The 18648-nt window shown below is 43.9% G+C and overlaps 1 protein-coding gene across 1 annotated transcript in view; it reads left to right on the forward strand.

Moving 5' to 3' along the window:
- RSBN1L (round spermatid basic protein 1 like) overlaps positions 1–18648 on the forward strand; it is a 58271-nt gene that overhangs the window by 23315 nt on the left and 16308 nt on the right. The window contains exons 3-4 of the mRNA XM_066591998.1: positions 5794–6422; positions 15552–15689. Of these exons, the coding sequence (XP_066448095.1) occupies positions 5794–6422; positions 15552–15689 (767 nt within the window). The remainder of the gene's footprint in view (positions 1–5793; positions 6423–15551; positions 15690–18648) is intronic.

Genomic DNA, 18648 nt, shown 5'->3' on the forward strand with positions numbered 1-18648 from the left:
CAGCGGGCACGGGCGGAAAATCTGTGGGAACTCCTGCCGCTGAATTTCCACCCATGTGCAGGAGGCCTGTGACAACTCCTTCTATGTGCTTGATTTTTATTTTTTATGTATATACAGGTTCTATCATACGTTCGTGTCACATTTTTATATAACTGGTGTTAGTTTTCAGAAGTTCTGTTAAGGTGTCTCATTACAGTAATATATACTATAGAGCACACTAACATAAATAGAATGGGAAGAATTGTATAGTTGGAGAATGTGTATATTACACACAATTTTTAGATTACTGTAAGAAAAAAAGCAGTACTGAGGGACGTCGAGGATTTTACTTTTGGGCTTTTTACAGTTTTCCTATATAAAATGGCCAGGAAGCTGTTTAGTTTGGAGGATGCTCTGACTTGAATTTGGATTCCGAAATAGAAACAGCCACTGTTTCAGAGACAGCTTGCTCATAAGTGACGCGACAGTCTTCAGAGAACTCTTGTAGGGATGCTAGCACAGGCCAACAAGGAGAGTTAGCCGGACGTCCAGGAAATGCCAGTTCTCCCCATTGAAGTTGCCAGTCTAGTTTGGACATCCACCACATAATTTCCACTCCAATTAGCTGACTTCACCGCCACCCCAGGAATAAATGTGGATGACACAAATTTCTCCTTGATTGATTGCTATATTACACATTCCAGTGATGAACTCCTGTGCAAATAATTTTTGGGGAAATACTGCGATTTTATAACAGTTCTGGTTAGCACCTCAAGAGTTCTGAAGAAAACTTAATGCTTGAAGCTCTAGAACCCATATTTACAAAGTTCTCGCTGATTTAGTGATATTTTTGGAAGTTAGCACCTCAGAGATTTATTTATTTATTTTGCTTAATTCGCTAGAACTATTTTTAAAATTAATAGGGAACTTTAGAACTCTTTGGGGTGCATCCAGAACTTATGAAAAATAACTTTTTTCAAAGCGCTAACTTCACAGAGTTTATCTGATTAGATGTACTGCTGAGTTACAGTTGCCGGGGCGAGCGGGATGCCTTTTCACTAGGGAAAACCAGGAAACTGTAGCAGTTTCAGGGATGGAAGATGGAAAATGTCAAAATGTGATAAATACTTTCACAAATGTCACTCGTATTTTGTAATATCTGGATGCTGCATATGAACCTGGCCATGAAGCTACTTTTTAAAGGGATTTGCCACCAGGTTAATACTGCCCGAACCACAGGGATCATGAACTCAGGCCAGGTCGGCTTATTACCCCCATGTGTGGTGGTATGAGTTGCTGCAGCAGTTCAGAACAAGCACACCTTGACTCTAGAATGGAGCTCTGGTCATGGAGGTGGCTCTTGCTGACCTGTGACTGATAACTCTCCACCTATACACAAACGGGCAGCGAGCAGGCGGGGAAAGTCCAGCACGGCCAACTTCCATGACTTGGAGCTCCGTTTCATGTCAGACTCCAAAGTATTTTTCATTTTAGTTAACCCCCCCCCCCCCCTCCCCCCGAAACGCTGCAGTATTTCAGAATAAAACGTACGCTGGAGTAATGGGCATAACTGTCCTGGGTTCGGTCTACCTATGGTTTGGTCAGCATGAAATGGGTGACAGAATCCCATTATGCCAGTTTCACATGGTCAGTAAAATCAGGTGAGATTTGTGTGTTGCAAGACACACAAATATGAACCTGATTTTTTTTGGGGGGGGGGGGGGATGGGGTCATACACATGAGCGATGTTTTCTTGTAAGGCACTGCAATGCAGGGGAAAAAGAAAAAAAAATCGTAGCATGTGCTAACTTTCTGCGATATCGCCCATTGTCTTCAATGGGTTGGTGGTGCTGCCGCCAGCCCCATTGACAACAATGGAAGGACTCCGCGATCATCCGCTGCAACGGCCGTGGTGTTGGATTCCTTCATTCCCACAGTGATGTTAGGCTGTAATGCCTCTCATCCCTGGATAATTCACATGTTGGCGAGTGCGATATGGGGGAGGGATTCAATGGAGCAAGAAAGCAATTCTATATCACTGTCTGGGTGAGTTAGGAATGCTGTTCTGCAGGCTTGTATTTAGGGAAAACTACAAAGATGTCATAATTTTTTTGCAGTTGGATTCTATTTGGGTACAATTTCTCTCCTTCCTGCGGAGTAGTGACATCCGTATGGGCCATCCGCTGTGCAGACAGTTGGGGAATAAACTGTTATTAAACTAACCATAGGTTTGGCTGCAGCTTCAGTAGACTGAACCATATAATTCAGCCTAGCAGTAATGCTTGGAGATAAAAGGTCTGAAAATAAATATGCCGACATCTATGCCTTCCAGCACCGGGACTATGCTGTTCGAGTTACTGATTTATTAACGGAGTGTCACTTTTGGGATAGAAAACCCCATAAATGTAGCCAATCGCACTTGATGAATGAGCTCCTTCCCCGAGCAGCTGCTTTACTGAACCCGGTTTCCAGGAATACGTTGGGGTGTTCTCATTGCACCGTGTCTTGCATTCTCCTATCGAGGCGTTAAACATGGCTTAATTATATCATTATTTAAACTCTAGTTTTTGTATCCTTTTTTCTTCTTCTCTGGCATTTCTGAGCTGTATGGCTTATTGTGTAAGAGCCACCCGAAGACTGCACAACCAAGCTGCATTATAGAGCGGTGTGCGGCTTTGCAAATTCCTAATGTTTGCGGCTGTATGCTTGACAAAATGACAGTTTTAGGCTATTGGCACGTGCTTCCGAGAACAGACAGGAGTGAACCCAAGAAAGGTAGAACGGAAGGCCACTTTTGTATCCACTTCTGTGTTTGCGTGGAATCGACTTTAACGTGGCGTGTCGGTCTCCACTCCAACCCTCTCCCAAAAAAAGTGAACAGGCCTTCCACTGTAATGATATCTGTGATAATGAGATGAGTACTCTATAGAATGTGTCAGCCAATTACGAGACTCGGGGACAGTGAAAACCTAGATTTATTATCTCATGATTTGTTTTGTGTTTTGGTTTACATATTGATATAGAAAATTAAAAATACTTTTAAAAAGTAAATTTTTTTTTTTCTTTTAACACAACTTGATTTAAATTGTAGAACCCTTTTTGAGGGGACACTTGCTGTAAATGGCTGTAGATACGTACCTATAGAATGTTTGGTGGGTAGTTAGCATTCCGCTACAATGTCCTGATATAAAGCAATGCACTGGATGTAGATCTGGTTTCCTGTCTGCTCATTCATCATCACTCTCACTGCAGTCTGTCTTCCATAAGTAGTGCATCTCCTCCAACCTGCATTGCACAAGTGATGAATATTCAAAGCTAAGAGCTCATTTACATCTGCATTGGAGCATTTGGGATCTCCATGGCTCATTTCCGATTAAAAAAATAAAAGAACGGGACAGAATAGCGCAGCAAGCTGTGCGATTTGATCCTGTCAATTCCGTTAAAATGTCAGACTGCTGGCTGAAAATCGAACGCACCCTATCTATAATCAGTGGGGACTACGTGGCGTTGTTCGGTTCCATCATACGACTGATCCGTATGGCCAGGGAGTGCCTCTTCCTTCCTCGAGCGGAGTATGAAAACTGACTCCCCGAGCGCTGATGTGATCGAACCCCAAGCTGTGTGCTTGAAAGGAACCTCTCTTGCTGAATCATTCTGTGCCACTATTGAGTTTGTTCTTGGTGTTCACGTTTGTCCTTCTGTGAACTCCCAATTCTATTCTCTGAATTTGGAGATTTGTATAAACTTCAATTTAGAAACCCTTCGTGTGATTAGTAATAATTTTGCAGTGGAGGAAAGAAATGTAGAATTCACCTAGAGAATTCCTGGCTCATTATATGAAGGTGATTCTGTAAAAGGCACAAAACATGAGTGTTTAGAACAATGATTCCAAACCATATATATTAGCTGCTACGGTTTTACATCTGAATACATTGGGGCTTATTTACGAAAACTGTCTAAAAGTCAGACCATCTTAAAATGCGCCAGATATTAGAATAGCCCATGGTGAATAAGTTTGCCCAGTTTTAAGACTTTGTGTGTTTAATCCAATTTTAGACCACCTATTAGTTGGCTTGATTTATGCCAAAAACTGCGCTGAAATTTTGGGGCAATTTGGCGCGTTTTTGGGTTGATTTTAGCCTTTCCTCCTTTTTGAGCAAGTTGGAAGGAGACATTCTGGTAAAAGCCTTTTTCATTGGTTATGTAGTTATCCACTGGTGTATATATGTCGGCTAGTGTTACCTTGGTTAGTTACTCCTCTCTATCTGCAACTCCTGGCCTCTTTTTTTTCCTCAGATGGTCATGTGATCTCAACCAGCTGAGATTTACTTGGGTTTGTGTGATGGTATTACATGGACCCCAGCGCAGAAACTGCCTAGAGAATGCTGCACTTCTATCGGTTACTGTTAATAATCACCCAGTTATAATAGAGGAGATGACAGCTCATCCTCCTGACTGTATACTTATGGTCTGTAGCTTATTTAGGGAACTGTGGAATACAGAAGGTAATGGCAGTGTTACAGAAATGGTATAGGCTGTAGCGTAGCTGATTATGTAATTGTCTGCTGATGTGTCATGGGATTGATGTGAAAGTGAAGGCAACATCAAGATGGTGCCTGCTAAGCATCAGGCAGGAGGCTGCACTGCATGGAACTGACTGTGCAAAGTGTGAAAGCCAATTAGGTGAGGGGGGCAGGAATGGAAAAATTAGTTTTTTGCTGGAGTGGCCCTTTTAATGTATTGAGACATCTGTGTATCTTCGACTAGTAAACCAGAAGTACTGCAAGAACTTTGGCATGATATGTACACGTCGCTTATTCAGCCTGCAGCAGGAACCCTGAAATTGGCATTTAATTTTGTAGCATGCCGTATGTAAACTAGGTAAGACCTGTTCATTTGGATGTCTATTGCAAGTGAGTAGTCCTAGGCTTTCACCATTATGCAAACTTTAACCCTTCCCCCCTGGCCCTTGATTGACTGCTCAAGTATGATGATGGCACCCCAATCAAAATGCAGGGGACAAGGTTGAGGATCGCATGATGTAGAAAGCCCAAGAACACTGAGATGAACCTTCCATCTGACATTTCTAACCTAATTTACATACGGCATGTGGTGGAATCAAACACCAAATTCTTAGCTCTCGTCATAGTCTGTAACTGTTTAATCCTTGCAGTGTTGCTGGTTTAGTAGCTGAAGATATTCTAACAGATGTCCTTCACAAAGGTGCCCTGAGAAGCCCAAAATTTAGGGAAATGCAGGGATCTTTATGATGTACCCAACTTCCCACTTAGGCCATTGATTGGCTTCTGGGGTTGGGGGGGGGTGGAGTTGGGTGCATTATTGTTCTTCTGTGCTTAAGCAAAGCGTGGTGGGAAGCTGGACCAGCAGGAGAACACGGATCATTAGTTCTTAGAACTGTCCCCAGCTTTTTCAAAGTTTTGGTGGTCTCTGTAAGCCTCTGTAAAGAATCAGTCCCCTAATATGATAGTCAAGATACCAGTTGGCCACTTGAGGTTTTCTTAATAATCTGTTTCCTAGGAAACGCAGTTTTATATTTTGTTTTTTGCACGTCCTTCCTAGCTCAGAATCCTGGAAATAAGTGGTAAAGGAGACTTACTGGTCTCCGTTGCATCATGTATGGTAGTCGCTGGTTCCTTCCAGGGGTTCCGTCTGACTCCTGTTTTGGGGCCTTCATCCATGGAATGTAGCCGGTATAAAGCATCGAGTGTTGTGTGTCAGTGTGAATGGATGTTACAAACGCAGCGTGGGAACTCTGTGACAAAATATTTGAAAATCATTTTGTTTTATTGTCAGGATCAAATGAAAAGGCAAAGCCAAGCACAGAAGAGCTGCAGATTAAGAAGGTGAAGAAGAAAAAGAAAAAGAAACACAAAGAGGGTGAGAAACGCAAGCAGCCCAAAATGTACAGTAAATCAATTCAGACCATCTGCTCAGGACTGGTGTCTGACATGGGGAAGTGTGACAGCCAGGAAGCCAAAGTAGGAATTCGGGAGGCTTTTAAGGATTTTGTGGTAAAGGTGGAGGAAAAGAAGGGGGTGGTAGAGAATGAATCCCCGTTTGTGTCTCTGAAGGAGCCTCGTGTCCAGCTCAAGCGATTGGACTCTCTGGAATTCAAGCACCTCATCCACACCGAGCACCAGCCCAACGGCGGAGCGTCCCTAATACATGCGTACAGCAGTGAACTCTCTCACCTGTCTCCTGTGGAGATGGAAAGGTTTGCTGACGAGTTTGTTAGCTTGGCGTTCAGTGAAAACGAAAACTGTGCAGCTTATTATGTCATGGGGATTATACACGGGGCAGCTACCTATTTACCTGACCTTTTGGATTACTTTTCCTATAACTTTCCCAACTCCCCAGTCAAAATGGAGATCTTGGGGAAGAAAGACATTGAGACAACAAACATTTCCAACTTCCATGCTCAGGTAAGGAGATGGTTGGTTCAGTTTGTCTTTGGTGTATGTTTACTCTGAACGTAGAGCTGCTTATATACCTGTTCCAAACACTATCTCGTGGTTGGTGTAGTAATAGGGAGCCTCGCTGCCACATCATAGCACTGTGTCAATACTCCAAAGATAACACATAACCAATTTGCTGTGGAATGTTTCAGCAGAAAACTGCAGCAATATCCACAGCGGCAAATAACCCCAAATTGTGTGGATTTACCTAAGTGTAATGCAAAAAAACATCACTTGCATATTTTGCTGATTATGGGTGATCTGCAGCAATTGGGATTTGTTGCAGAGTTCCAGCTGCACTAGAAGGGGTGATCCAGAGCGAGTAGTCCTAAAAGCGTTGGCTACATAAGCTACACATTTAACCCCTTGAGTGGCACGCCCGGAAATTTTCCGGGACGAGCTCCACTGCTCAGTGACATAGCCCGGAAGATTTCCGGGCTATGTATCACTATGGGAGCTGCAGAGCACAATGCCACAAGCTGTGACAATGTGCTCTACCTGCACAGACCCACACAGAGCAGTGCAAGGGCTTTGAAAAAGCAGCAGAAGATATTGCCGATATGTCGGCAACCTCCTGCTTTGTTTACAGGTTGCCATAGAGACCATCGGCTTGTCAGAAGCAAGCCGATGGTCTCTGTGGCAGGGAGAGCTGGTTGTTAGCTGTCAGAGGACAGCTAGGTACCAGCTCTTACAGCAGAGATCAGAGAAAACCTCCGATCTCTGCTGTGTTAACCCTTTACAAGCTGCAGTCTGTGACTGCAGCATGTAAAGGGCTGTCACTGCAGCATGTAAAGGGCTGTCACCATCAGACCCCTGGAATGTGATCAGGGGTCCTGATGAGTCCCTGTGGAAGTCCCCTAAAGGGACAAAAGAAAAAAAAAAAAAAGGTAAAAAATTGTTAAAAAAAATAATAAAAACACTTGTCTCCCTTTACTTTGTAAAAAATCAAAAATACAATCACACATGTGGTATCCATGCGTCGTAATGACCCAGAGAAGGAAGTTAATACATTATTTAACCCCTTAATGACATGGCCCCTTTTTTTCTTTTTTCCCCATTTCTTTTTTTCCTCCCCCCTGTTTAAAAAAAATCACAACTTGTCCCGCAAAAAACAAGCCCTCATATGGCCATGTCAATGGAAAAATGAAAAAGTTATGGCTCTTGAGATGCAACTGCAAAATTAGTTGAAATTCAATGATTAGACCATTTTAAAAAACCTGCCCTGGTGGGCACGACAGGGTGGTAGGAAACCCGCCACTCAAGGGGTTAAGGCCCATGTATGCTTAAAGCAGGGGAGTTTTCATCTTCTAGTGAGTAACACTAGGGCTGCAGATGGCGAACAAAATAGTTGCCTGTGTGACCAAGATTTTGCAAATGGCAACAATATTTCCCAGTCTTGTTGCCATTTGTGACTAGCCCCATCATTACACTGAGTGGCTTTTAGAAAAGAGAAGGCTCTCCCTGCATCCAGCAGATGTGTCACACGCTAGGCATGTCTGCTAGGAGTCATGCTGCCTGCCAGAGGAGCAGGAGACCGGTTGAAGAATTCTGGCAACCATTACCAGAGTGTCTTGCTAATCAGGTATGTCACATGGGCTCTGAACGTGGTTATGGTAGGACACAGCACTGTGTATATTAAGGAGATGCCTCACTGAATCTGTAGTTTGCTCTGGGGACGGCACCCTGGATGCATGTTACAGTACAGGGAGTCTCATCCATTATATATGGATTTAAATGCCCATTTTATTTAGTTTCTGATTCTTCAGTTTTGGAGTTGTTCCTAGTTAAATGTTCCAAACTGACAAAATAAAGTGACTGCGTGCCGGCAGCGATGTTTCCAGTGCTTCTATATATAGAGGCTTGATTCACCAGTCTGGATCAGCCTCAAAAATTCACAATATAAACCTTGAACCGCGTATTAACAGAATCTGCGCAAAGTCAAAGCTTTTCCAAAGCATTTAGTGTTCAGAAGAGGCATTTTTCAGTTGTTGATGCAGTATTTACCATGTGCTTATGGTTTTCTTTGCACCCTGCAACAATAAGCTGCCCATACAGATTAGATGGTCGATATACTGATGGCATCTGCCACTGTGGGGTAAGCCAATTAGGAGTGTGTTCACACCTAGTGTAGACCCTGTGGCTGCCCTGCTGCATGTTATAAAATACTCTGCATCATAAAGTACAACCAAAGTGGATGAGATTTAAAGGGGGGTTTAAAAAAACATGGCTGTTCTTCCAAAAACAGCACTTCTCCTGTCCATGGTTGTATGTGGTATTGCAGGTCAGCCTTGTTTTTACTTCAGTGGAGTAAAATGAGAAACAACCCATAGAAAGGATTGGTGCTGTTTTTCTGTTTTTTCTTCTTTTTCTTTCTTTTTATCCAAGGCAGCTCTTTCAAGGAAATCTCATCCACATGCTGCAGATAAAATTTGCACCGCAGGTCAATTCGTGTCGCGGATATTAAGTTCTCAGCACGCTAATTTATCATTAGGATTCCCGCCCCTTCAAATGTGCAAGGTGAATTTTGCTGCAGTTAGACATCTAACACACGGCTTTTGTGTCGACTTGTTGCCTTAAGGCTTATTTAGACACACCGAGAATCGCTCAAAATTCGCTCAAAAGAATCTTTTTAGCTATCCTCGTTCTGTCTAAATGCACTGACATTGTACAGTTTTCATGCACGAGTTGTTGATCCCTCACTTCAAGTTTTCTTGAATTGAGCGATCAGCTGTTAACAGCCTGCTCCGCTGATATCACAGACGACTGCACTGATAAGATTCTCTCTGCCTGTGTCCCACTGTTAATTCACAGCAGGGCAAAGGCAGTAGGCGCAGAGAACACAACAGCTGTTTGCTTATGCAAAACAACTGTATTCGGCGGGAGATAGCGGCGGTGTCCCGCTGCGCCTGCATAGCTCTATAATAGCTACTTGGCTATTATAAAGTATGCAAAGGTCGCTCAAAACTGTAACTCAAAGTGTCGTTTGAGCAACTTTTGAGTGATCATCCATCTGTGTAAATGTGATATTAGACTATTAGGTATTAGAATAACTTCACAGGGGTGAGCGCGATATGGGGCAGCAAATGCTACCGCCATATCGCACTCCCCACTATGTAAAATCCCCAGGGATGTGAAGCGTTTTTATGGCAAAACAGGCTTGCATTGCTTCGGGAGGCAGGGATCCTCTGGTGAGGCTGTCACAGCAATGGTAGAGGGTCACTGTTTCCCACATTGCTTTCATTGGGGCCAGCGCTGCGAGATCACGCAGCCAGACAAAAAATGCTGTGATTTTGTTTCCCACGTTGCCTGCATGGCACCGCAATGCAATGTGTATGACCCCATTCAAAAGAATAGGGTTCATGTTTGTGCATCTCCAAATGCACAAATCTCGCGTGATTTTATCGCCTGTGTGAAGCCGGCCATAGAGGGCTAAATAAAAAAAAGTGTGCGTGTCTACTTCTATCTAATGCTGTGGATGAGGTCTTGTGCCATGGGTGTCAGTGGTCACACTGTTGTATAAGCTGTAGCTCCACAGTCGGTCGCGGTGTCACCTCGCTGGCTTCCTGCACGGCCGTATCTTGCAGTGTGCTAACATAACATTCACATGCTGTAATTGAAATCCTCAGCATCTTCACAGCGTACTGAATTCAGTGGTGTTTTTTTTTTTTTTTGTTTTTTTTTAACAAGCGCTACTGTGACATCATTTTCCATTTAGATCTGTTTTGGAAAGTTCCCCCCTATCCCTCTAGAGCGGGTGTTCTGTCAGTCCCTGCACCTTGTGCTGTGTGCTTGTGAGCACAGTGATTGCATGGCTTTCTATGGGGCCACAAAATCTACATGTGCATATAGTCAACATGACAATATGTGGTCTGTTATCTAAAGTTCAAATCTTTAAATTTTGCTAGCGATTGGAATTTCTCTAGTTCTGAGCTCCACATCCCCTACATAGGTATAAAATACTGTGTACAGCTACCACACAAGGCAAGGGCACACCATTGGGCCCTGTTCAAACCTTGTAACTTCATCATGAATTCTATGCTGATACTGGCTGCAAAGTTAGCACCCTTTTCTGTTGAATTCAATGGAAATCCACAGTGCAGTTCATAATGTGCGGATCTGACCACATGCAGAATTTGACATGTCGATTCTTGACACTATTAGAAACCGTGCCTAACTACTGCAAAAGCGAGAAAACTGTCAATCCCCACAGATGGGTGGGGATAGTGGCATCTCCTGAATAAGCTGGTCTTAGTGGGTTCAACATAAGTCTTGTTCAAAAGCTTCTTCAGCCTGCGGTAGTAAAATACCAGAATTCCTACTCCCCTTCTGCCTTCCCCCGACGCTGCCAGATCTCCGCTGAACTAAACTTCCTGGAGGGGAGTGATGATGGCCCGGGACTGGGAGCTGCTTATTGGCTGCATCGGTCACGTGGCCCTTTGTCTGGGAACTTATTGCTGGCATCCTGCATCGGGAGGTGAAGACCAGCAGGGACCGGAGAGCCAGCAGCAACAAGAGTGTGGAAGGGCGAGTATCAATTCTGTGATTTTACAACTAGTCTGAAGACGTTTCTGTTGGACACCTATATCCCCGGATAACCCCTTGAACCTGGTAACATTAGTCCGTACTTGGCAGACCCCTATGATCAGTAAGCCTGTGGCTACTGTATGTTGTCCTAGGTGCCCTTTAGAATAAGCTGCTGTGTGTATATGAGAAATGACACGGTTTCTGGCCATGTATGACTTGTATCCTGCACTGTTCACCAGAGTTCCTCCTTTGCAGTCTCCCCTAGCCTAAGATCTCCGTGTAACCCTGCGGTTTCATAATCTAACGGAACTCTGAGGTTGTTACCTCATCTTCAGATCGCAGAAACACAACCTTGCTGGAGCCTTTGTGGATCATGGTAACTTGCAAGTTACAACACAACCGCGTGGAGTTGTATCAGATTGTGAGGTACTACATGGTGATCTTTGACCGCACACCCAGCATTAAGGCATGAGTTGCCATGTAACACTAGTTATTTCTCCGTTGTCCCTGAGTTGGAGGGAGGACACTAGCTGCTTTGATGTCTCCAGACACACTGGACAGGAAAGTGTACAATATAATTGTGTTCTCTGAAAAGCAGCATGGAGGGCACTGTACAGCACTACTAAGCAGTGTAGGTGTGATTTCAGTAGCTGTCCGTAAACACAATAAAGGAGTCTCACCCACCCCCATAGACTTTGTGTGCGCTGCATGAGTCCTCAACCTCTTTACTTCCTGTAATCTGCTATATCTCAGTTACAACAGACAGACTTCACATGACAACAGTGAGTGGACTACAAATGGTGAAATAGTGATTTGCACTTTTATTATTTAGTATATAAGCAAACGTTGCTTGAAGAGTTAGTGACTAGAGATGAGCGAGCGTACTCGGAAAAGCACTACTCGCTCGAGTAATTTGCTTTATCCGAGTATCGCTGTGCTCGTCCCTGAAGATTCGGGTGCCGCTGCGGCTGATAGGTGAGTCGCAGCGGGGAGAAGGGGAGAGCGGGCAGGAGAGAGGGAGAGAAAGATCTCCCCTCCGTTCCTCCCCGCTCTCCCCTGCAGCTCCCCGCTCCGTACCGGCACCCGAATCTTCAGGGACGAGCACAGCGATACTCGGATAAAGCAAATTACTCGAGCGAGTAGTGCTTTTCCGAGTACGCTCGCTCATCTCTATTAGTGACCATTTAAGTATGTAGAAGAGAATTAATGTTCAGGGTATTTTTAAATAATGTAGCCATATTTATTATAAATCTCCCCAGAGTGACAATATTGGAGATGCCCGCTTACTACTGTACTTCCTTATAGCCAGTACAGCGTAGTACCGTATGTGCCTTATGACAGCCTAAGTAAATGGAAGTCAATTAATGGGGGAATCTCAAATTTTTAGAATTTCCCGGAAGTATTGTAGTGCCATACCCTCCCCCACAGACGAGGGAATTGTATACATAACCTTATCTGTGTGTTTAGTTCTGCTACCTTACGTCCCATTTACACGCAACAATTATCGCTCAAAATTCATTCAAATGATGGCTTTTGAGCGATAATCGATGTGTGTAAATGCTTCCATCATCTGCTTTTCTGCCTAATGATGGTTTTTAGCTCCGCGTAAAAACCATCATTTGGCCGGCCGCCTAATAGCAGGGACTGCACACTGATTCTCCGCGGGAGTGCTGATTATATTGTATTCAGCTGCAGTCCTGTTATCTGCATACAGCAAAGGGATCTTCATTTAAATGCAAATGAAGGTAATAAGCTACTAATGCACATTAGTGCCCATTAGTAGCTTTGGAAAATGATTGCTCAAACGGTCATTCAAGCCATCTCTTGAATGAATTTTGAACGATCATCTTTGTAAATGGGGCTTCATATAGTCTTCCAGCAGTACAATAGATACTATTAACCCCTTACTGACATTCGCCATACATGTAAGCAGATGCTGGCTGTCAGTGTATGGGGTGGATTTGGGAGCCCAGCCCACTCTATATGTAGGATGTAATGGAACGCTGGCAAAAGTGTAATATGCTACAATACTGAAGTGGGGTGAGCGATTAATCAAATTCTATTTATTCACCCAATAGGAACCCCTATTTGTCATCAACAACGCGGACACTGCATATGAAGTATTAACTTACTGCTTCCCCACACAGTGGCTGACCCCTCCGCTGCAACATTAGGACAGCATATATACATAAGCTCTATTGGTTAATTCTGGCAGGTGGCTGGAGATGAGGAGGCGGCTTCAGTTTCTGCCCACCCCCGTGAGCAGGAGAAGCAGGCGTAGCAGGCAGCCTCTCGTCTCTGGCAGAGAACTATCACCGCCATCTACCAGTCCCCATCTCACCGCCATCAGGCGATTGATGAAGTTCTGGAAGTGCTGGCTGGCATATGTAGAGGAGGGGGAGGAGCAGCAGCAGCAAAAACGGCAAGATGGAAGCGGATCTCACTACCACGCAGCGCCCTGCACATTTGTTCAGTGGCCGGGCAGCACTCTTATTTATTAGGAATGAGTAAATGTGCTGGCGGTATAGGTGATTTATGGCTTTTAATTCCTGGTCATTGTTACAAGGCTTGTATAAAGAGTCTAACATTGACTTTAGGGATTGCTGCTTTCCCATAGGTGGCACTGTGGAGTTTCATCTCCCTTATTTATGTCTCTTTGTGGAACAGCTGCTTCAAAAGGTTTCTTCCGTACAAAGTACAAAAAAAACCCACCCAATTTAACAAAAAAAAATTTCTCCTGAATATCGATACGCATAAGAATGAGTCAATTGACTTTCATTGGCTCCATTCGCTGCGTATCATGTGTGCATGCAACACACACATAATACGTGGTGAAAAACATGTGTGGACGTGAGCCGTTAAAGTAATGCCTGAATTGGTATTTTTCTTGTTTCCCTATCCAGCCCAGGCTATTGGCTATCTCTGGGGGTCCCATTTAAAGAGACTGTCTCCATAGTTTTGCAGCTCTCATTGAGATTGCCAGAAAGTTGGTGCCTGTCACACTGATTTTAGTGATATGTCTGCTGTGAGGATCTGTGCAGTAGTTTTGGAGAAACTTACATTATATGTGTAGAAGCCAGACACAGAACTAGTCCTGAATATTCATGAGCTGCAGGCTGGCCACACCCACCCTCCAGCTAATGATTGGCAGCTCTCTATCTCTTTGCACAGTAATAAGCAGAAGCTGCCAATCATTGGCTGGAGGATGGGGTGGGTGGAGCTAGCCCGCACCCACAAAGATCCACCAAGCAGACATATCCCTGTAATCAATGTCTGTCACCACCTTGTGCTGCCCTCAGAGAAATGCAAAATGATGGCGACAGTCTCTTTAAGTTAATGGAACAGAGATGTGTCCTCTGCCCACGCTTCAGTATACTGCAGGGCTACATTCTCAGGACCACTGGGGACCCAGGAGTTGTGCCACCACCAACCAGCAGGTTATCTGTTCTCCTGTGGATAAAGAATGCCCCTTTAATGAAATGATTTTCTTCATTGGACGTCTGCGTACACAACAGAAACTGAGGATATCCATCATTGGAACTGCTAGGCTGGCTAATGCCAAAAGTAGAATAGTTTTAAGACTTTTTTATATAGCCAAAAAGAGAAAACTTTAATACAAATCTTCATCAAATCATCAAAAATGACATATTTAGAAGTGTGTTCTCGTCTGCAGCATTCTCTTCCGTTCCTAGGGCAGCAGTCCAAAGAAGCAGGGTTCCCACTGCATGCTGCACCATGGTTATCAAAAGTGATGGAACGATGAGCAGAACAAAATGGTGCACCGATTTGGTCATTTTGTGGATTTCATTCTGCATTTTCTCTGCGTGTAAATGAGGCATTTGTTAAATGCTTCCATTGCATTTTATTTGCAGATTCCAAAATGAGCTCATCACACTAGTTTCTTCAGAATACGCTCAACCAGCAGATCTCTAAAGGCGCATAAATTCATTCAAATGACCGAAAATGAATGATCGTTACAGTTAAACACGGCCATTGTGTACTTTTCATCTGAACGATGATTTTAAGGTGAACTTAAAATCCGTTGTTCAGCCACAGAGAGATAAAGTATCTCTCAACAGACCGCATGCCTGCTATCTCCACGGGAGTCGGAAGATTACATTGTATTCTGCTGGGAGCCTCCTGAAGAACAATGCAGCTGTTAGCACAGCAGGGCATGTGATTAGTCACATGCTAGGCTCTGCAAACAGCTCATGGAGGCCCTTTTACATGCAAATGAAGATGATCAAGTGTTAATGAACATAGTGTCCATTAACACTTCATGCAAAAAGATCACTAAAACTTTCAATCGTTTGAAAGATTTTTTTTTTTGCGTGTAAATGGGCCTTTAGGATACCCTTTCCACCAGCTCTAGCAAATGGTTGGTGGGAGATTCTCATATCTCCTACTCCCCGACTGGCACTTGGGGGGCTGTGTAGTTGTATTTCTGTCTATTTCATTGTTATATCTGTGTTTGACTTGAATTCTTCCTTTTAATAAAAATGGTGGGGAAACCCCTTTGTAGCTGGGGCTGCCCCACGCCATCTGAGCACGTGTGCCCTCTGTCTTCTCCAGGTGAAGAGGACGTACTCTCATGGTACTTACAGAGCCGGGGCGATGAGGCAGATCAGCCTGGTGGGAGCCGTGGATGAGGAAGTAGGAGATTACTTCCCAGAGTTCCTGGACATGTTAGAAGATTCTCCTTTCCTGAAGGTAAGCACATCCTCCATCATCCTTTCTTGTCTTACTGCCTCAACTGAGTTGTTAGCCTTTTCCTTAAGGGGTTTGGGAACTGGTTTCACAAGCTTAGTATTGTTATGTTAACATGTACATGCCAAGAGCTCAAAGCTGCCTTCAGCTACTAGTTTGTAACATTGAACTTCTTGAATACATACATATAATGTGTAGAAGAACTAGACCCTGAAAACGCTAATCACTTACTTAAAGGCTTGTCTGAGTCATTAAAGGGAACCTGTCATGTCCTTTATGGTGTCCTCCGTGGGGGGCAGTATAATGTAGTGACAGACATACTGATTCTAGCAGTCGGTCACTTCTAGGTAACATACAATGGTTTTTAAGAACTTGCAGCTTGTTTCCGCAGTTTTTGGGAAGAGACGTGTCCAGTCTACTCCCAAGGACTTGGTAACCCCACCCATCCCAGATGGAAAACTGACAGTTTTCTACTACTGAAATCAGCATGTTTGTCCCTATGCTGCCTTAAGTGAGGACAACCAATATAAGACACTACAGGTTAATTTTTAATAAAATGCAAATGCAGGGAATGGCATAAAACATAAAACAAAGTAGTTTCTCACCAGTAGTACACAGCCTAAGACTGCTGAGGCCTATGATTGGCTGCAGCAGTCATGTGCTGTATCCACCGCTGCAGCAATCATTGGTCTCAGCAGTCCCGTTCTCTATACTGCTGGTGAAGAGAACTTTTTCTACTAGACTGTTCCCTGCATTTGCACATTTTGTAATTACTTGGACAACCCCTCTAAGTGATTTGCGCTTTCAGGGTCTAGTTCTTCTCCATCTAATAGAATAGCAGGTGTTAAAGCACTCTTAACTGGAGTACATGATACAGTTGTGTGCCCCCAAATTATTGGCACCCCCAAATATTAAATACATCATGTAGAATATCTTCTGAAATGGTGTTTAGTGAAATTGCTTGACTATATCCACTGAATGATCACTACATTAGGAATAACTGGTGCATGACCTCTTGTGATCAGTAACACGTGACGGCCGCATCACAATCTGTTCTCAAATAATGGGCTGACCTCTCCTCTGCGCAGCAGAAGGCAACATTTGGCAGCCATGGGTAAACTTAGAGACTTAAATGACTGACTGTGGGCAAATTGTTGGTGCTTGGGTGCGTGGTGCCAGTATTTTTTGCCTATCCCCGAACCATGATATTGGGTGTACCAAGACTTGTTGGACCATGCACAGACACCCGACAGAAGATCACACCGCAGCAGGCCACATGTGAGTGATCCTAGAAGCGAGCATTGGGTGACACCTGATATCGCAGCAATGACTTGCTGCAGTGGACCAACTGACCTGGCAGTACAGCAGTATGGAAGTTAGACAAATTTCCACATGAGGTGTACCTTGCATCAACTGTTGTTCAATAGCTGAATATCGATAAGGATGCTCCTGATGACTACGCATTTTACCAACAACGCCTCTCATGGGCCCAGGAAAAACATCAGTACACCTTGAACACATAGCAGAAAGTCGTCTGGACTACAGAGTCCCGTGTCTTGCAGAACTAAATGGATGCCTGGGTCTGCATCTGGCATAAACCGCATTTCATGGTTGCACCATTAGGGTTCAACAGGTTCAATTAGATGTGAGATCTTCTGCATTATTAACATCATCACGGTACAAATATACCCTAGATTACGCAGCATCAGAAATACATACCCCCCCCCCCCCCCCCCCTGTAAATGTAAGCACTTGTGATTGGCTCTAGGTCCTAATGGTTTAACATATGTTAACGCCTTAAGGTGTGTGTGTGTAACAGTGTGTGTAACAGTGTGTGTAACAGTGTGTGTAACAGTGTGTGTAACAGTGTGTGTAACAGTGTGTGTAACAGTGTGTGTAACAGTGTGTGTAACAGTGTGTGTAACAGTGTGTGTAACAGTGTGTGTAACAGTGTGTGTAACAGTGTGTGTAACAGTGTGTGTAACAGTGTGTGTAACAGGTGATTCCTAAGAAACTAAACTCAAGAGGGAGAATAGGCTTATTCTGTGTTCATTGTTCTAATAGCTCCTCTCCTCCGAATGGAGGGGATCAGAACCTACTATCTCAGGACATTCTTAAACCAGGGAAGGATATGTAGGAGTATGACCCAGCATCTAATACATACCAGTGTATAATGTGACCACGTTAACTATTTATATGGTAGTTATTCACTAATGAGGTAGATATACCAATATCTATCTATCTTGCGCACTATGTATGTGTGTTTGCATAGGCTGATGTGAGAAATGTATGAAAAGAGACACACGCGAACACCTATAATATGATATGATCTAGGAATATTGGTCATCAGCCCAGAATCCTTGATTGGTGAACACTACAGGTACCTGTTACCTGACCATCTGTATCTTCAGAAAGTCTTCCCTGACCACAAGGTCCACTTTCAACAGGGCAGGCTTTGTCATTGGAGGAACACACTAATAAATTCTCCACACTGCCTTGTCCCCCAAGGGGGGGGGGGGGGGGGGCAGAATCCCTGGGACTACTATGTGGGTCACTATTAATGCTGGGACAACTATGGGTGGGGGGATGCGGCGTTATAACTGCTGGGGCCGCAATGGGGGGTGGTGGCGGCGTCACTTAAAGCAAGTTTACATGGCCGTAAGCGCATTTCGGTTGTAAAAATACGACCTATTTGCGTGACCAAAAATTGCTTGCACACCTTTTTTTTTCAGCCACTCTAGCGTGTGTTAATGTACACAAGTCTACTGCATGATTTTGCATGCCAAAAACTAATGTATACAGGCTCATTAAAATAATACGCAGTGAATATGCAGGTTTTCATATTTGCACCTGCCATTCAGTTCAGTACCAAATTGCAATGTGTAATACATAGTAAAATGGGTCAGGCCCTGTAAAAATATATGCTTGTGAACAAACCCAATTAAATCAATGGGTTCTATTC

Source organism: Eleutherodactylus coqui, chromosome 2 (assembly GCF_035609145.1).
Source record: "Eleutherodactylus coqui strain aEleCoq1 chromosome 2, aEleCoq1.hap1, whole genome shotgun sequence".
Lineage (NCBI taxonomy): Eukaryota > Metazoa > Chordata > Amphibia > Anura > Eleutherodactylidae > Eleutherodactylus > Eleutherodactylus coqui.